General features: G+C 36.9%; 1 protein-coding gene across 1 annotated transcript; it reads right to left on the bottom strand.

Annotated features, from left to right (window-relative positions):
• Positions 1-12,852: 12,852 nt before the first annotated feature.
• Positions 12,853-18,805, bottom strand: LOC140807827 (F-box/kelch-repeat protein At3g23880-like). The gene is given in 3 exon segments (XM_073164791.1): positions 12,853-13,820; positions 13,822-14,231; positions 18,781-18,805. Coding segments are annotated over 3 exon segments (1,245 nt in total). The 5' UTR covers positions 18,791-18,805; the 3' UTR covers positions 12,853-12,995.
• Positions 18,806-21,010: the final 2,205 nt, after the last annotated feature.

Here is a 21,010-nt window from a genome sequence, read left to right as displayed (position 1 = left end):
TGAAATGGAAGAGCAAAAAAAAAGGGAATGAGTTTTAATTTCTTGGGGCAATGAGTTTTAATTTCTTGGAGGAATGAGTTTTATTTGGGTGTGGGGAGCGTATAATTGCAATTTTCCAACTGGAAATTTATCAATAAAATTCAAAAGTGTTTCTGGGGTTTGTAACTGAAAATTTTATTGCCAACAGCCGTAACAAAAAATTAAAATATCTCTGGCCATCTCTGTTTTAGTTTTACCGGTTAAAGAAGATAAAATAGAATCTTTTCGCAAGTAGCTCAACCCAAGCAAAATAGGGGGTTCAGACATACAACCGTTTTGTAGTTTCGATAGAGCGTTTGAAAACGTATGAAAATGGATAATATATTATTCAATTGGATGAAATATACAGTTTAAAATTTTTATTATAATTTTTTATATAGTTAGATTCTTCTTAATTGATGGTGATCGGGCATGGTTTCCAAAGCCTCATTATATTATGCGAAAAGCTTATGGCCGCTTGTTTTATGGGATGAATATATAATTTTTTATATTTATAAAAGCTTTGATATTTATTTTCCAATGATTTTACTTATCTGTTTTACCTTTCACTTGTAACGTGATAAATTACTGTAATTGTAACGGACCAGCCCACATGTCAAATTGTCCGCTTTGGCCCATGGCCTTAAGGATTTAAAACGCGTCAGAAGGGGTCGCTACACGCACAATTAAATGCCTAGTATCTCTTATTTGGTTTAGGGATGTGGGATTTTGCCCGAGGGACTTCACCCTCTGCCCCTTTCGGGAGGAGGTTTGCCCCACCATCCCCAGCCCACTTGTGAAATTTTTTGCTTTGGCCCAGGGGGTTTTGGATGGTGGGGCAAACCTCGGCGAGGACACTGAGTCTCAAAGGGGATGAAGGCCCTTAGACGAAATCCCGCATCGCCAAACCACGGTTGAGAAAGTTCAGTAGGTCCTATCGACATTCAGTTTCTTTTCAAAAAGATAAACCATGTCATATGACACTTCAACAAGGATTGACAGTTTTTGAGAAACACGGGAAAAAAATTTCAGTAGGTCCTTTGGACATTCAGTTAATTTTCCAAAAGATAAACCATGTCATATGGTGCACTTCAACAAAGATTGAGAGTGTCTGAGAAGCAAGATACACAAATTTCTCTGAAACAAAGTAGAATTGATAGAGTCTTTTAGCATCCTTCACCTTGTTAAAGATGACTACCATGAGAGATTCGGGGAGATCAAGGAAATGTTTTACAAATCGATTGAGAGAATCGGGGAGACGAACGAAAAGTTTTGCAAATTCAGAATTTATCAATAAAATTCAAATTGGTTTTTGGGGTTTGTAACTGAAAATTTTCTTGCAAGCTGTCGTAAAAAAAAAATTAAAATATCTCTAGCCATCTCTGTTTTAGTTTTACTTGTTAAAGACGATAAAATATAATCTTTTCGCAAGTAGCCCAACCCAAGGAAAATAGGGGCTTCGGACAGACAACATTTTTGTAGTTTCGATAGCTCGTTTGAAAACGGTATGAAAATGACTAGTATAAGATTCAGTTGGATGAAAATATATTTTTTACAATTTTTATTATTATAGTTAGAGTCTTCTTAATCGATGGTGATCGGTCATGGTATCCATAGCCTCGCTTCTTTCTCGACCAATTCCGGATTTTGATTTGCTTTCTCCCCATCGTCAAGCCAGATCTACTCGACTTTTTCCCCTGACCCCCGGCTACTGAGATAACATGGCCATAAGCTGATATTGCATGTGTGAACGTTATTGTCGCTTATATTGTTATTTGATTCCCTAAATTATCTGCTTTCATTTTATTTTGCATTTGGGTTTTTCACTGTAAATTGTCAATTTATTCGGAGTGACTACTTCCTCGGATGAAGTCTAACTCAGCCTTAAAAAAATTTTATGCGAAAAGCTTATGGCCGCTGAAAAACTTTGATATTTATTTTACGGTGATTTTACTTATCTGCTTTCTCTTTCACTTGTAACATGGTGAATTACTATAATTGTAACCGACCAGCCCACATGTAAAATTGTCCGCTTTGGCCCATGGCCTCACGAATTTAAAACGCGTCAGAAGGGGTCGCTACACACCCGATTAAATGCCTAGTATCTCTCTCGTGGTTTAGCGTTGTGAGATTTTGCCCAAACAACTTCACCCACTCCCCCTTTCGAGACTCAGCGTCCACGCCGAGGTTTGCCCCACCATTCCCAGCCCGTTTGTGAAATTGTCTTCTTTGGCCCAAGGTGTTTGGGTTGGTGGGACAAACCTCAGCGAGGACGCTGAGTTCTGAAAGAGGGGGGTGAAGGCCCTTAGGCGTAATCCCGCATCATCAAACCACGGGAGAAAAAGTTCAGTAGGTCATCTGGACATTCAGTTTCTTTTCCAAAAGATAAACCATGTCATATGGCAATTAACAAGGAATGAGAGTGTATGAGAACAAGTTACGCAAATTCCTCTGAAACAAAGTAGAAATGATAAAGTCTTTTTGCATCCTTCACCTTGTTAAAGATGAATACCATGAGAGATTCGGGGAGATCAAGGAAAAGTTTTGCAAATCGATTGAGAGATTCGGGAGATGAAAGAAAAGTTTTGCAAATTCAAAATCCATTGAAATGGAAGAGCAGAAAAATGGGTTTTCTTGGATGCGTTTTAATTTCTTAGAGGGAATGAGTTTTATTTGGGGGTTGGGGAGCGTATACATGCAATTTGCCAACTAGAAATTTGTCAATAAAATTCAAATTGGTTTTTGGGGTTTGTAACTGAAAATTTTCTTGCAAGCTGTCGTAAAAAAAATTAAAATATCTCTGGCCATCTCTGTTTTAGTTTTACTTGTTAAAGACTATAAAATAGAATCTTTTCGCAAGTAGCCCAACCCAAGGAAAATAGGGGCTTCGGACAGACAACATATTTGTAGTTTCGATAGCTCGTTTGAAAACGATATGAAAATGACTAGTATAAGATTCAGTTGGATGAAAATATATTTTTTACAATTTTTATTATTATAGTTAGAGTCTTCTTAATCGATGGTGATCGGTCATGGTATCCATAGCCTCGCTTCTTTCTCGACCAATTCCGGATTTTGATTTGCTTTCTTCCGATCGTCAAGCCAGATCTACTCGACTTTTTCCCCTGACCCCCGGCTACTGAGATAACATGGCCATAAGCTGATATTGCATGTGTGAACGTTATTGTCGCTTATATTGTTATTTGATTCCCTAAATTATTTGCTTTCATTTTATTTTGCATTTGGGTTTTTCACTGTAAATTGTCAATTTATTCGGAGTGACTACTTCCTCGGATGAAGTCTAACTCAGCCTTAAAAAAATTTTATGCGAAAAGCTTATGGCCTCTTGATTTTATGGCATAATATATAATTCTTTATATTTATGAAAAACTTTGATATTTATTTTACGGTGATTTTACTTATCTGCTTTCTCTTTCACTTGTAACATGGTGAATTACTATAATTGTAACCGACCAGCCCACATGTAAAATTGTCCGCTTTGGCCCATGGCCTCACGAATTTAAAACGCGTCAGAAGGGGTCGCTACACGCCCGATTAAGTGCCTAGTATCTCTCTCGTGGTTTAGCGTTGTGAGATTTTGCCCAAACAACTTCACCCCCTCCCCGTTTCGAGACTCAGCGTCCACGCCGAGGTTTGCCCCCACCATCCCCAGCCCGTTTGTGAAATTGTCTTCTTTGGCCCAAGGTGTTTGGGTTGGTGGGGCAAACCTCGGCGAGGACGCTGAGTTCTGAAAGAGGGGGGTGAAGGCCCTTACGCGTAATCCCGCATCATCAAACCACGGGAGAAAAAGTTCAGTAGGTCATCTGGACATTCAGTTTCTTTTCCAAAAGATAAACCATGTCATATGGCAATTAACAAGGAATGAGAGTGTATGAGAACAAGTTACGCAAATTTCTCTGAAACAAAGTAGAAATGATAAAGTCTTTTTGCATCCTTCACCTTGTTAAAGATGACTACCATGAGAGATTCGGGGAGATCAAGGAAAAGTTTTGCAAATCGATTGAGAGATTCGGGAGATGAAAGAAAAGTTTTGCAAATTCAAAATCCATTGAAATGGAAGAGCAGAAAAATGGGTTTTCTTGGATGCGTTTTAATTTCTTAGAGGGAATGAGTTTTATTTGGGGGTTGGGGAGCGTATACCTGCAATTTTCCAACTAGAAATTTGTCAATAAAATTCAAATTGGTTTTTGGGGTTTGTAACTGAAAATTTTCTTGCCAGCTGTCGTAAAAAAAAAATTAAAATATCTCTGGCCATCTCTGTTTTAGTTTTACTTGTTAAAGACGATAAAATAGAATCTTCTCGCAAGTAGCCCAACCCAAGGAAAATAGGGGCTTCGGACAGAAAACATTTTTGTAGTTTCGATAGCTCGTTTGAAAACGGTATGAAAATGACTAGTATAAGATTCAGTTGGATGAAAATATATTTTTTACAATTTTTATTATTATAGTTAGAGTCTTCTTAATCGATGGTGATCGGTCATGGTATCCATAGCCTCGCTTCTTTCTCGACCAATTCCGGATTTTGATTTGCTTTCTCCCCATCGTCTAGCCAGATCTACTCGACTTTTTCCCCTGACCCCCGGCTACTGAGATAACATGGCCATAAGCTGATATTGCATGGTGTGAACGTTATTGTAGCTTATAATGTTATTTGATTCCATAAATTATCTGCTTTCATTTTATTTTGCATTTGGGTTTTTCACTGTAAATTGTCAATTTATTCGGAGTGACTACTTACTCGGATGAAGTCTAACTCAGCCTTAAAAAAATTTTATGCGAAAAGCTTATGGCCGCTTGATTTTATGGGATAATATATAATTCTTTATATTTATGAAAAACTTTGATATTTATTTTACGGTGATTTTACTTATCTGCTTTCTCTTTCACTTGTAACATGGTGAATTACTATAATTGTAACCGATCAGCTCACATGTAAAATTGTCCGCTTTGGCCCATGGCCTCACGAATTTAAAACGCGTCAGAAGGGGTCGCTACACGCCCGATTAAGTGCCTAGTATCTCTCTCGTGGTTTAGCGTTGTGAGATTTTGCCCAAACAACTTCACCCCCTCCCCCTTTCGAGACTCAGCGTCCACGCCGAGGTTTGCCCCACCATCCCCAGCCCGCTTGTGAAATTGTCTTCTTTGGCCCAAGGTGTTTGGGTTGGTGGGGCAAACCTCGGCGAGGACGCTGAGTTCTGAAAGAGGGGGGTGAAGGCCCTTAGGCGTAATCCCGCATCATCAAACCACGGGAGAAAAAGTTCAGTAGGTCATCTGGACATTAAGTTTCTTTTCCAAAAGATAAACCATGTCATATGGCACTTCAACAAGGATTGAGAGTGTATGAGAAACAAGGTACAAAAATTTCTCTGAATCAAAGTAGAAATGAAAAAGCTTTTAGCATCCTTCTCCTTGTTAAAGATGACTACCATGAGAGATTCAGGGAGATCAAGGAAAAGTTTTGCAAATCGATTGAGAGATTCGGGGAGATGAAAGAAAAGTTTTGCAAATTCAAAATCCATTGAAATGGAAGAGCAGAAAAATGAGTTTTCTTGGATGAGTTTTAATTTCTTGGGGTGATGAGTTTTAATTTCTTAGATAGAATAAGTTTTATTTGGAGGTTGGGGAGCTTATATTTGAAATTTGCCAACTAGAAATTTGTCAATAAAATTCAAATGGGTTTTTGGAGTTTGTAATTGAAAATTTTCTTACCAACTGTCGTAACTAAAAACTAAAATATCTCTGGCCATCTTTTTTTAGTTTAATTATTAAAGACGATAAAATAGAATCTTTTCGCTAGTAGCCCGACCCAAGGAAAATAAGGGGTTCGGACAGACAACATTTTTGTAGTTTCGATAGCGCGTTTGAAAACGGTATGAAAATGGCTAGTATAATATTTAGTTGGATGAAAATATACTGTTTACAATTTTTATTATTATTTATTATTATAGTTAGATTCTTCTTAATCTATGGTGATTGGTCATGGTATTCATAGCCTCGCTTGTTTCTCGGCCAATTCCGGATTTTTATTTTCTTCTCCCCATCGTTGATTGAGATCGACTCGAATTTTTCCCCTGACCCCCGGCTACTGAGATAACATGGCCATATACTGATATTGCTTGGTGTGAATGTGAATGTAGCTTATTTTCTTATTTGATTCCCTAAATTATCTGATTTATTTTATTTTGCATTTTGGTTTTTCATTGTAAATTTCCAATTCATTCGGATTGACTACTTCCTTGGATGGAGTCTAGCTCAACCTTAAAAATTTTTATGCGAAGAAGCTTATGGCCGCTTGATTTTATGTGATGAATATATCATTCTTTATATTTATGAAAAGCTTTGATATTTATTTTCTATGATTTTACTTATATGCTTTATCTTTCACTTATAACGTGATGAATTACTATAATTGTAACTGTAGTATCTCGATTCCTAATTTGAGTTAATTATTGGATTAATTATTTTCGGTGGGATCGGAAGGACCGAACAGGTTCGGATCGTCCGATCATGGTTCGGATCGTCCGAGCCAGATGTCGGATCGTCCGAGCCAGGTGGCTGGACCCGTGGCAGACATGCAGAATTCGGATCGTCCGAGCAAGGGTTCGGATCGTCCGAGACAGGTGGCTGGACACGTAGAACGCATGCAAGGTTCGGATCGTCCGAAGTGGGTTCGGATCGTCCGAAGTGTACCGGATCGGAGCTTCCGAAGTGGATCGGATCGTCCGAACATTGGCTATAAATAGAGGCGCGAGGCTTCATTTCTTACTCGCCATTTCAGAGCGTTCCAGAGCGTTTTAGTCGTTTCTGAGAGGTTTCTAGTCTTTCCCGAGGTTCAGGCACTAGCAGGGAGCTACTGGCTTTGTAGCGGAGCTGTGCTCTAGTTGGGAGCTAGCGGCATCAGTGGGCTAGCGACGGACGAAGGTTTGGAATTGTATCATTATTATTTCAGGATTATCTAGTTAAGTCTGGTAGATAAGTTTTAGTGATGGTTTTCACTTGATGAATAGGCTTGGAATAGACCTGTTTGTTTGGTTTTTCCAGTGGATTAGGATTGCAGTGATAGAGGTACGAAAGTACTATCCGAGATATCCTGGTCGAGTATACATTCTTATATGTGTTGCATGATTATGTGATGCATTGATATATGTCATATGATGCATGCTATTATGTCACGTTTATTACTGCATGTTGCATTTCATGTTGAGCCGTATCTCCTTCGAGATAGCCTTTACTGTTGAGCTGTATCTCTTTCGAGATAAGCTATATCTTGTGGGGCCGCTCAGCCCTGTCTTGTGTTGTGGACGCATGGACACCGAGAGTACACAGTGGCCGACGGGTCCGGAGGGCTTCGGTGATCCGGGACATTTTAGGTCCACGTCTGTTCTTGTAGTGGATGCAGTGACCCAGAGGAGTACCGCGCGGCACTATCCACTTGGCGCCTCTAGACTGAGCATATTGAGATCCTTTGTTACTCCTGTTTCTTGACTACCCTGGTATCATATCATAGCATGTGCATTTCATATAGGCTTGTATACTCATGCTTTTGTACTGGGCGTTCTTATCGCTCACGTCCTCGGTTTTGTTTATCTTGGACACCCCAATCCCACGGGGCAGGCCTCAGGTTGGACAGCTCAGGAGGAGGAGGAGGAGGACGTTGAGTAGCTGGTTGGTTTAGTTCTTCGGTATCTTTTTGATTCGATTTGGTTGTACCCCATACTTTCATTTTTAGTTTGAGTTCTGGTTTTCGATTGGGTTGTATAACTATCATTTGTTGAACTTTTCCGCCATTATCTCTGATTGTTTTTAATTAAGTTAATTGCATGCTTAGTTCTTGATTAGTAGGTGATTCTGGAACGGGTCACTACAGTAAGGGACCATCCCACACGTGAAATCGTCTGCTTTGGTCCATGGCCTCACGGATTTAAAATGCATCACAAAGTGTCGCTACACGCCCATTTAAATTGCTTGTATTTCTCTCGTGGTTTAGCGATGTGGGATTTTGTCTAAGGGACTTCACCCCCTCCCCCTTTCGGGACTCAGCATCCTCGTTGAGGTTTGCCCCAGCATCCCCATCTCACTTATGAAATTGTCCGCTTTGGCCCAGGGAGTTTGGGATGGTGTTGCAAAACTCGACGAGGACACTGAGTCTCGAAAGGGGGGGTGAAGGCCCTTGGGCGAAATTCTACATCGCCAAACCACGGGAGAGATGTTTGACATTTAAATGGGCGTGTAGCAATACATTGTACCGCATTTTAAATCTATGAGGCCTTCGAATAAAGCGGACAATTTCATAAGTGGGCATGGCCATTACATTTGGTGTCAGAGCGACTCCGCTTGAGTTTGGGATGGTGGAAAAACCTTAGCGAGTACGCTGAACCCGAAAGCAAGGGTGAATGTCCTTAGGAAAAATCTCACATCGCCAAACAACGAGAGAGATGTTGAACATTTAAATGGGTGTGTAGCAACCCCTTTTGACATGTTTTAAATCCGTGAGGCCCTGGGCCAAAGCGGACAATTTCACAAGTGGGCTGAGCCGTTACATTTGGTATCAGAGCGACTCCGCGTGGGTTTGGGATGGTGGGGCCGACCTCAGCGAGGACGCTGAGTCCCGAAAGGAGGGGTGAACGCCCTTAGGAAAAATCCCACATCGTCAAACCAGGAGAGAGATACTGGGCATTTAAATAGACGTGTAGCAACCCCTTGTGACGTATTTTAAATCCGTGAGGCCTTGGGCCAAAGCGGACAATTGCATAAGTTGGCTGAGCCGTTACATTGGCATCGGAGTGACTCCGTGTGGGTTTGTTATGGTGGACAAATCTTAGCGAGGATGCTAAATCCCAAAAAAAGGGGGGTGAAGGCCCTTATGCTAAATCCCACATCGCAAAACCATGGGAGAGATGTTGGGCATTTATATGGGCGTGTAGCAACCTTTTGTAACACGTTTTAAATTTGTGAGGCCCGAGGCGAAAGCGGACAATTTCACAAGTGGATTGGGCCGTTACATTTGGTATCAGAGCCACTCCGCGTGGATTTGGGATGGTGGGGCAGACCTTAGCGAGGACGCTGAGTCCCAAAAGAGAAGGTGAAAGCCCTTAGACGAAATCTCACATCCCCAAACCACGAGAGAGATGATGGGCATTTAAGTAGGCGTGTAGCAACCTCTTGTGACGTGTTTTAATCCTATGAGGCCCTAGGCCAAAGCAGAAAATTTCACAAGTGGGTTGAGCCGTTACATTTGGTATAAGAGCGACTCCGCGTGGGTATGGGATGGTGGGGCAGACCTTAGCGAGGATGCTGAATCCCAAAAGGGAAGATGAAAGCTCTTAGACGAAATCTCACATCGCCAAACCACGAGAGAGATGTTGGGTATTTAAATAGGCGTGTAGCAACCCCTTATGACGTGTTTTAATTCTGTGAGGCCCTGGGCCAAAGTAGACAATTTCACAAGTGGGTTGGGCCGTTACATTTGGTATCATAGCGACTCCGCGTGAGTTTGGAATGGTGGGGTAGACCTTAGCGAGGACGCTGAGTCCCGAAAGGGAAGGTGAAGGCCCTTAGACCAAATCTCATATCGCCAAACCACGAGAGAGATGCTGGGTATTTAAAGGGGAGTGTAGCAACCCCTTATGGCGTGTTTTAATTCTATGAGGCCCTGGGCCAAAGCGGACAATTTCACAAATGGGTTGTGCAGTTACTAAGCTTCTGATACATAAGAATATTCATCTCGCTTGATTTAATTATCGTTTTCACCTTATAAACTACCTGGAGCTATGACACAGCTTTCAGAACAAATTTATACACTAAATAATCGTATGGATGATTTCACATCTCGCATTGAAGAGCTAAATTCTATACTAAATGATCGTATGGATGATTTCTACACTAAATTGCTTGACATAACTAACTCATTAGTCAGCATGTCGATTTTATTTAGCATGCCACAGAATACCCCCTAATGTTTTGCAATGCCACCCTTTTGATCGGGAATTTAGATTTTTTTTTGGATCATTCCACCCTGTACTTCGGGTTTTGAAAGTGATTTGAGTTTTGTCCGAGGATCGTCTTTATAATTTTTTGACGTTGGAAGTAGACATGTTGACTTCTAACCACCATGACATGTATGTATAGGGGTGATCATGTTGTAGTTTGGGCGGTACTAAATTCAAACTGAATTTTGTATGTACGGTTCAGTTTTTCTAAAAGTTTTGCCATTTGCGGTTTTTTTTTATATAATAAAACTCTTAAAATTGCCATTTTTTTAAAATAAAAATTAATGCACAGTTTCGATTGGTTTAAAGTGGTTGTGTGGGAAAAAAATGGAAATAAAGAGGTAATGAATTCAAGCGTAAGCATAATTTTGCTTAAAACATAATACTAAACCATATGAGTGAATACTATTGAATACGATACTTATTAATTTTATTAAAAAGATAATAACATAAATAAATTTGTCATAAAAGGTTATAAATTTAAGAAATGAAGTATTAACAAGAAAATCATATTATTTTATTTATATATCTCAATAAATAGTTGGAAAGATTATTGAGATGATAATTTGATTATATGTGATATGTTTCACTAAAAGTGATAGTAAGTAGATTTTGAATTATCTTAATAAAATAAGGATAATATCAAAGAAATATCTCAATTTATTCCAGCAATATTTAGAGATTAAAGTTAAATTTATACTCACATTGCATTTACATAAATGACGATTGAGTAAATGAGATTTATTTTTTCTTCAATAGAATTATGGTCCTAATAAGTTTGGAAATAGACCAGAAGTTAAAGAGAATTTGAGAATAAAAAATAAATAACGAATAATAAAATAATAAGAAAGAAGGTGAAAATATGTTTTATTTAGTCACTCCAATTTTTATTAAACTTTAGTAACATAGATTTAGGTTAGAAATCAAATGACTATGAGTTAGAAAATTGAAACAGAGATAAAAATGGAAATGGATTTCACTCTGATAAACATCACAAATTATTTTGATTAATTTAAAGAAAACAAAGTTCTTCTTTATTTATACAATCCTATAACTATTTGCTCCAACCGTAATAACAAACTAATATTCCTCCACAAGGGATAAATTCTATCCACTAGGTTCTCTCGATTCTTCTTAGACTTGGACTGGATCATCTTGCAACTTTATGGGCTACCTGAAATAGGTTTGTCAAGAAGTGAGCTTTGTGCTAATTGGGCTTTATCCTTATCTCTATGTTTTTTTTCTTATAATCAAATGACTATGTTGTGTATTATAATTAATAAAAATATAAATTTAGACAAAAACTTGTGTGAGACGATCTCACGAGTCGTATTTTATGAGACAGATCTCTTATTTGAGTCATCCATGAAAAAATATTACTTTTTATGCTAAGAGTATTACTTTTTATTGTGAATATCGGTAGGGTTGACTCGTCTCACATATTAGAATCCGTGAGACGATCTCACATGAGACCCACTCATAAATTTATCAAATGATGCGGTGATGTCGGTACGGTTTTCTCCTACAAATTGCCGTAAAACCATTGCATGTGGTGAGGTTTGATAATTTTTTTGAAACCACTGTTTATTTTAAATTCTTTTTACTAAATTATTTTAAGCATGTTTGTAATTTTAGATAATTAGATTAGATTTATTTCCAAAAAACGAAATTATTATATTATAATTCTTTCTAGGGTTAATTGGTATTGTGATGCCTTGTCTCTTCCGATTATCAGGCACATGTTATATTTCATGCGTAGGTTTGCTTTTACGAAATTGCTTCTTGATTTATTCCCAACTTGAAGAATATTTGGGCAGTTGAATCCATGGAGCATGGGAGTGTTGTCTGGGAAGAAGACATTGCCAGAAGAACAAAGCAAAAGCTGTTGACGGATTTCTGTGTAAAGTATGGACAGCTCCCTCGGTCAAATTGCCACGTTCTGGATGTGTGGTGAAGGATGCGATTCTTCTTTCCATCCGAGAAATTGAAGCTTGCCATGAGATGATTTCCTTTGAAGAGGAAGAACACCGTGAACTTGATGATCAAGGAATATCCCTGTAATATATCACTTGTTATCGATTTCGTACAATCCCTCATCTTTGGCTAACTAGATTTCATTCTATTCAACTTTTTTGTTATTTCCCAACAAGTTAATCTTAACAGAATCTTTCAATATTTTGTTTCCCATAACCAACAACTTATATTTTATTGGTGTCATTGCTCTATATATGTAGATTCAACTTTTGTTTATTCTTGTTATATTTCAGTCTTGTGTCATTGGTATGTTAATTAATTTGAGAATGCCATTTTTTGTACAACCGGAACTAATCCATAGGAAGCTAAGAATCTATTCACAAAGTTCATGCCACAACCATCTATGCGGCATACGATTTTATAAGCATGTTCGGAGGAAATGCAACATTTTGGAACTAGTGCATTTCCATCAAGAATCTGTTCACAAAGTTCATGCCACGGCTCTAGATAATTTCCATCTATAAAAAGTGGATTTTTATAAATCAAACAATAAAGACCCTCACCTTGTTAGTTTCTACAATCTTCTGTGAGTCTTGTGCATGTGAATAGACAAGGATGAGAGAACAAAAACACAATTTCCTCGTACAATTCAAGATTTTCATCAGCTTCCTTTCCAGCAAATCACATAAAATATTGTGGATACACTTGAAGTAATTGGTTTCTGCCAATCGATTCAATATATTCTTCGAAAACTATGGATCAAAAGCCGCCTGCCCATTATATGTTCAAAGCCTACTAGATCAAAAATAACATTAGTAAACTACAAGAAAGAACAGGTTGTGATCCAAGCTTAGAGAATTAGCATATTTTTCTTATGGAATCGAGTTTATGATGTCCCATGATACAGAAATCGGAATACAAGTTTACGATATTAAATGACATAAGATATAAGAAAAATATTGGACCTTTTATGCTATCAATTAGGATTCTCCTTCATCTTTCATTTGTAAGAGGTGAAACAAGGCTCTCAAAATAGATATCCGCTTCCAAAAAAGCCTTGAGATTACTTGTCTCGAGAATCCTAACAGAATTATCTTCCGGATTGTAAACTACAAAATGCATCCCAAAGACCAACAAAAGTTCACCATTTTGTTGCATGAACAATGCTTTCGAGTACAACAATTTCCCAGGAGTATCCACATAAGGAATGGTGGCCACTTTAGTCCAAGACTCCTTAACACCATACTCCTTCAAAACCCACAAGTCTGCATTGATATATTGATAGTTGCACAGAATACAAATGCATTCTCCCAGCACCCCTAGAGTTGAGTCATATTCCCTCTCCCCATAATTTGGTTGCTCCACTATCCCATACACCTCACTTTCCATATCAAGAGACACGATATCCCACCTAAAATCAAAACCAAGGTTACTAGAGGCGGACCAGTGAAGCTTCCCACAAGCAAACTTGCCAGAATCATCAAGAGGAACACCACCCTTGAAATCCTCCATCCTCTTCCAAGAATTGATCTTCGAACTATAAATCTTAACCATTGACTCATATGTACCCGCGTTTCCAAACACACAAAAAATGCCCACAACCTTGTAATCGTCGTCGCACTCATTATAACCAAAGCCATATATATTGTAGAAACCTCGTTTAACATTGACATTCACAGGCGGCAATTTTTTCGATTTTCTGGTGGATGGGTTCCAAAAGAACAAATCTTTTTCATTTATAGCCAAACAAATTAAACCATTACAAGAACCGACAACCCAAACAGCTTTTTTCGGATGTTTTTTAGGATAATCAATGCTACAATGCATCAGTAGAAGGTTCTTGCATCAAGGAGATCACTGAACAGTGTCTGAGGTCAAAATTGGGGTGGGATATGGTTGACATGACTCTGTAATTAGAGAAATTCCTACCCGATCTAGAATTATTGAGGTGGGTTTTGATTAATTGTTGGCTACAAATTAATGCGAGCCACGATTTAGAAACACACCTGAACTTCAACAGAGATTTGACTGGTAGTCTTGCAAGTATTTCCACTACAATTTCTTCAGGAAGACAGGGGATTCCTCCACTGACGGGTGCTTGAGCTTCGAGGGCCGCTTTGTTTTTCTTGGATTGACGATGGGCTGAAGAATTTGGCGAATCTCTCCCAGAATCCATCTTAGAGTTTTCGAACGATTCTTTCTCTAGAGGATCAAAATTTTGCCCCGTCTCTGAAATCAAACAGTAATATTCTTCTGTTTAATGCTTAGCCGTGTGGAAATGTTGGGAAGTATTTAGAAGTAATAATTTTATGGAATAAATTTTAGGAGTTATTTATATAGAAGTTTTTCGTTGTTTATAATTAATAATTTGATGTTTTTGAGGATCTGTTTTTAAAATTAAAAAATAAATAAATATACAAGTTTTCTGAAAATCTTTAGAAAACAATTATTTGTTTGATTATATATATATATATATTTTTTAAAATATTATTGTAGTAATCAAATTGTATGAGTTTTTGCCAAATAATTAATTTTTTTTATTGTTATATGAATAAATGAACAAATTTCCAACAACATGTTTGTATTTTGTTCGGTCTTTGTCAAACGATATTTTTTCTGCAATCTTTGATTCACACGAAAAAACGGTTTGGCACTATCTAAGCTCTCAATTGTGTTTTTGGACAAAATTCGGTACATATATTGAAATTCTAATACTAATAAATGATATTTGAGTAAAAATGTTTCAAATATGACATTAATACATTATTTTTTAGTAATCGAAATACATAACAAATATTGATATTAATAATACGTTTTTTTTTTTAAAAGAATAACACGTTTTTTAATATAAAAACAGTACAAAATATTAAAAATATAATATTATTATAAGATATTTGATTACAAAATGTTTTAGTAGGTTATGGATTGGAAGCAGGATGAGTGTTTAATTTAGTAAAGCTGCACTAAGCTTGGGTTACAAGTTGAGCCCATAGATTTTGTTTGCCAGTTGTCTCGCAATTTATACCAAGGGACACAATACTCTTGTATTTGCGTCTCTTAAGGGATTGGCATTATTTTTTTCTCATTTCTGCGTCCTTCAATGAAAAATATTTTTTTAAATACCTGAAATTTTTTATGATGTAATAATTTTGCAATTTTCATATGTTACATTTGTGTGTTTTTTAAAATTTTCATGAACGTTAACATATAAAACCGGTGTAAGCATATGTAATCTATACCAAGAAGTAAGTGTGAAGGATCGAGTGTGCTAGTGCCTTTGAAGGTATTTCAAACACTATATTCTCCAATGAGCTGTAATAGCTCGTGTTCCAAGAATGTTAACACCGATGAATTAAATCAAGTTTGGTTTAAAATCAAGCGTAAGAAACTCGAAGTAGTTCTTCGTGAAGAAGACATTTGCATTAGAAAACATTTTAACTTATGTAACTAAATAACTGAAAAGGGTGGATTAGTTTTTGCATTCATCAGTTCAGTTATGATGACAACTGAACTGACAAAATACTCTAACTAATCCAAACAGTTTGAAAACAGCAGTTAATCAATTAAATATACAAGATATGTTTATGGATGTCCGGAGACTTCAACTGCTCCTACGTCACCCATTTACCATCTCGGGTAGGATATACTAGAAGACTTTGATTTATACAACTACTTGTACAAACTCACTCAGCTTAGGACTTACACTACTGTCTAACTGAACTCCTAGTCTAGACTGAAGGCAGCACCTTCAGCCAATACTTCTTTTACGTCTATGTGAGAAAGACTACATAAACAAGTTTAACGTCTTTGTTCAAGACTGTATTTGAGTGGTGATGAGAGTGTTTGTGTCTGAGAACTGAACAATGATGTTCTCACACACTGAGAGAAATAAGTTTCTAAACTAAGATGATAAAACAATGAAGAGTTTCCTCTGGGATAATTGCTTCTGAAATCAGTGCAATATGCGTGCCCTTTCACACTCTCTCTTGTATTTGCATTGATGCTCTTGTGTCTCTTGAGTCTTCACTGATCTTCATCTTACTTTTATATATGCGAAGTTAAATCGTACGGTGAGACTCATTTATTGTATCCGTTGCATTTTGAATTCGTTTCTTGGACTCTGTGTCTCGACTTTTCGACTGTCATTCTGAAACGTTTGTCTTTAATGCTCTGATGCAATGCACATTATTGTCGTTTGACTGGACAATTACTTTGTATCTTTGTGTATAGCTGGAATCCACTAGAAAGATCTTGTCTTGATCTACAACTGAAAGATTCTGACTGATACTTCGAACTAGCCAGCTGAACTGATCTTCGAATGGATTGGTGAAATCAGTTTACTCGTCAGTTGAATTGATTTTACTCTCGTTCAGTTAAACTGATCAGCTGGGTTTCTTCATCAGTTGAACACTCCTTCAGCTGGCCAGGCTTATGAGGTTCTCCTAATGAACCACCTATCAACTGGACTGCTCAATTGACGTAACAATTAGACTGATTCAGTTTGTATGATCAGTCGGGTCTTCAGTTTGCGATGTAAACAGCTCATCAATGATCCTAACTTCTCCACACTAAGGTAGATTATTAGTAACATAAAATAACAAGTTTTGTTAATATCAAAATCAAGATTGCGAACTTGAAAAATTCCAACAAAGTGTTTGTCATTAATTTTGGAATATTGTCCCTAGTTTTTCTCTGTGGTATTTTTTCACGTGTTGTTTGGACGAATTTTAGAAGTTTATATTGTATTTAATTGGTCATATTGATATTTTTTAAAAAAAATTATGCATGAATGGTTAAAAAAATGTTGGTGAAAACAAGACTCAGATACAGAGCAGAAAAATGCAATATCATAATATTCTTCTACTTGTTTTAGAACAGTAATGAACAATCTTGAACTAAACTCAACAAGAGCAGCAAGCAAGGATCGCAAGTACTTTTATTTGTAAATAGTTGAAGATGTTTAAATTTTTCATCTATAGTATCTGAGTTGATGTGATATTAAAGAGTTTTAATAGTGACTCATCCTTATTTCCCTTTGGGATGGGCATTGTCGTCCCTTTCACATCATTTGAGTTTGATATTGTCCTTGGTCTGCTATATGGGGGCCAACTTTTAAACCAAGACCTTAAAAAAAGTCAATTTTTTATCATGTTATTTTTCAGGAAGCTTAGCAAAGCAACAAGGGAGGCGATTTATGAAAATTTCTTATCATTGGAAGGAAAACATAATTGGATGACTGTGTTGATATTTAGTTTTTATTGTTTTTTCTAACTACTATTTTATTATTTTTTGTATCATTACATTTTTATCCTTATTCATGTAAGCTTGTGTGTACGAAAAAGTCCTTTCCTTAAGAGTAGTATCTGGATCTTCACGTACATATCCCCGATTCTTTAGGTTGGGTGAAAACAAGATTTCAATAAAAATGGAAGATGCTGAGGCTTTGTTAAAAAAAATTATTCGTACAAAGATATTTTGTTGAACATTCGGTATTGTCGCATGAACTACATTCAAATAAAATAAAAAAGATTATAAAACAGTACATATAGTAACATTTTTTGAAAACACGTTTCATAACACAAATATACCATTAGTTACATACATGTTTCACAAACTATCTACCAAATGCCGCAGACAGCACGTGTGATGAATGTTCAGGAACATTAACTCAACAGCTTTGATTATTCTATGATACCTATTCAATAAAAAAGTGAACTCATCGAACCCCAAACAATGATGCGAAAGCAAAGCACCTTTAAGTTGGGAACAAAATTAACCCCAATTATCATAATTTTCAGTATACACGACTGAATGTGCTAATGTGAAAAGATTATCGTAGCTTCCTTAGAAACAATAACAAAAATACTTTCCTTGTATTTATTATTTATGTGAGTTCTATCCAAGAGAAGCAAGGGACTACGTCCACGGAAAAAACTAGTTGCACATATGTTGATATAGATGAATAATCGTTTAAATTTATTACTACAATGATCAATTTCACACTCAAAGATACTTCCAGGATTAGTTTCTTTGATAGTACTACAATATTATCTTGGTCTATCATAAGACTCATCATTTGCACCGTGGATGCTATGCATAGCCAATTCCTTCCATTTTCAAACCTTGTGGTAATTGAGCTCGTCCTCATAATTTCTTTGTATATCTTTCCACAACATACATGGTCGATACGATTGTTCTCCGCTCAATCTTTTAATCACAACATTGGAAACCCATGTAGCATCAGCTTTAGGATTCCCTCTACTACGAAGATTGTCATTTCCACATGTATTAGATTATATTTTCTAATTCCAAAAAGATTGTCAACTTTGTGTCTTGAAGCATAAATTCTCCAATAACAATTGTTTGTGCTATAGACAAGAATAACTTTCTTATTATCATTTTTTTATATATAAAAAATTCTGTCTCACAACAATTTTATAATTTTTAGCATATGTTCAAAATTTTGCAACATCCTTGAGTATCTTATCCTCTCCACGGATGCAATTGTTCCAAATGTCTGAACTTCTCAACAAACCAACTTCAAGATTATCACCATTACTAGTCTGCGTCTCATCTTCAGATTCAAACCTATTTTAAGTGATGCAACACCCACAACATATCTCCATAAAACACATGATAAAATTTGATAAATAAGTAGAAAAATATATCATCAATAGTTGCACGCTACAAATGACTTATTAAGAAAAACAAAACAAAAATAATCATTAATATCAACCCAATTCGTGCTGAAACAAAATATCAAGGCATAAGTTTTTACCTCTCGGCATTGTGGGATCTCATTTGATCTTTGATCACTGCCCTCGTATTAATTGTTTTCAGTCTCATAGAAGCGTGAAGATGGGTCATAAAACAGACGTTATCATCTTCGTAAACATCGACCCAATTCACATGGAAACAAAAAATCAAAAGTTTTATGTAAAGGCCCGAAAATTCGTTCTTGAAAATTTGCGTAAAATTAAAATTTTTCTTTTAAATAATTAATATGTCTCAATCATAAGTTAAACTGACAAAAATGTTTGATATTTAAAATAGCAGCGGAAGAAATTATTACTTGCCAAAATAACAAGTTAAAGCGTTCAACAACTGATAAAATGTTTGCGGAATAAAATAACAACTGCTGCACTGAGGTCCTCGGGTGCCACTACTGCCGACCCAAGCTGGCTCACTTGTCCCCGCCCTCGTCCCTGACCTCATCAGTACCTACAACAATCAAGTCTAGTGAGCCTAAAGACTCAGCATGCATATATCGCAAGTACCGAGTAAAATCTGAAGTAAAAATATGCATGGGGTAAAATATCATGTCATGAGGCATGCTGAAAATAATCTGTACTCATGCTGAAAATGAACTGATCTGAGCAATTATAATACGTGCATAACTGAACTGATAATCACAGTAAAAATATTTACTCCTTGGAGCCTGTACTGAAATAACTGGTAAAATTTTCTGTTGAGATTATGTTTTACGCCTGTGGCCACTGCACTAAGCTGAAACTGGTCGGTAACTGGCTACCGGGGAGGCTGAAACTGAAACTGATCTGACCGGTCACTGGCGACCGGATGGTACCAAACTGAACTGAGCGGTCACTGGCGACCGTATAAAATATCACTCCCACATAGTGAATGAACCACAAGCCATATCGCATAAATCTCAAAAATATCATTTTCCGTTTTTATGCACGTAATATAATTTAACTGGCATAATGAAAAATCCTGTAATTTTTACCAACTGGAATGGATCGTCTCCAGGCTCACTGCAACCTAACTGTGAAATGAAAAACATGCAAATGCTCAAACTTGACCAACTATGAATTTTACGTTCAAAAGATGCAACTATGACGCCTAATGACTTCGTATTTAATCATGACTCTGAACCAACCCGAGCCAACACTAAACCGTCATTTAGTCATGATTAAAATACGCTAAAAATACTGAAATAATGCTCCTAAAATGATAGGGTCGAAATCTAGGTGAAATGGAGGCCAAAACACGCAACGCTCATTCGAGAGTCAATTTGGCACATCGCACCGCCACTACTGCCGACCCAAGCTAGCTCACTGGTCCCCGCCCTCGGTCCTGACACCATCAGTACCTACAACAATCAAGTCTAGTGAGTCTAAAGACTCAGCATGCATATATCGTAAATAACGAGTAAATAATACAGTAAAATTTGCATGGGAGTAAAATTATCATGAGGCATAATCGTGAAAATAATTTATCCTGAGCAATTATAATACGTGCATAGCTGAACTAAAAAAACTCATGGTAAAAATGTTTGCTCCTTGGAGCCCTGTACTGAAATAACTTGTAATAAATTTTCTGGTGAGATTATGGTCTATGCAAGTGGTCCCTGAACTGAACTGAACTGAGCTGACCGATACTGGGGACCGGACCGATACTGGGGATCGGATTTACGTCTGATCAGACTACTGCCACAGTACTGGGTGAAACAACTGAACTAACCGGTAACTGGTGACCGGACCGATACTGGGGACCGGATTTAATACTGATAGTAAAGTGACCACAAGCAATATCGCATAAATCTCAAAATGAATATTTTGCACGTAATATAATTAACCAACATAATTAAATATGAACAATTTCGATCTTCTTGCATTAAAATCATGTACTTGCGATAATTAAAAATATCTATATGACTTGATTGAAGAGTAAAAGAATATATAAACATGCCTTGGTTTGTTTTGACAGAAAACAAACGAAATAACGACGCGGCGCGGCGGAGACAGAGTGCTCTTCACTTTCTCACTTAATTCCTTTAAATTAAGCATGAACAATAATTATTATAATAGCGTAAAAATCGTAAACGTGATGCATGAACATTTAAAAATATCAAACATTTTTGTCAGTTTAACTTATGATTGAGACATATTAATTATTTAAAAGAAAAATTTTAATTTTACGCAAATTTTCAAGAACGAATTTTCGGACCTTTACATTTTATATCTCGACGTTGTGGGATCCTATTTGGT

The sequence above is a fragment of the Primulina eburnea genome, chromosome 12 (assembly GCF_022965805.1).
Source record: "Primulina eburnea isolate SZY01 chromosome 12, ASM2296580v1, whole genome shotgun sequence".
Lineage (NCBI taxonomy): Eukaryota > Viridiplantae > Streptophyta > Magnoliopsida > Lamiales > Gesneriaceae > Primulina > Primulina eburnea.
This window is presented reverse-complemented; position numbering and strand designations above follow the sequence as displayed.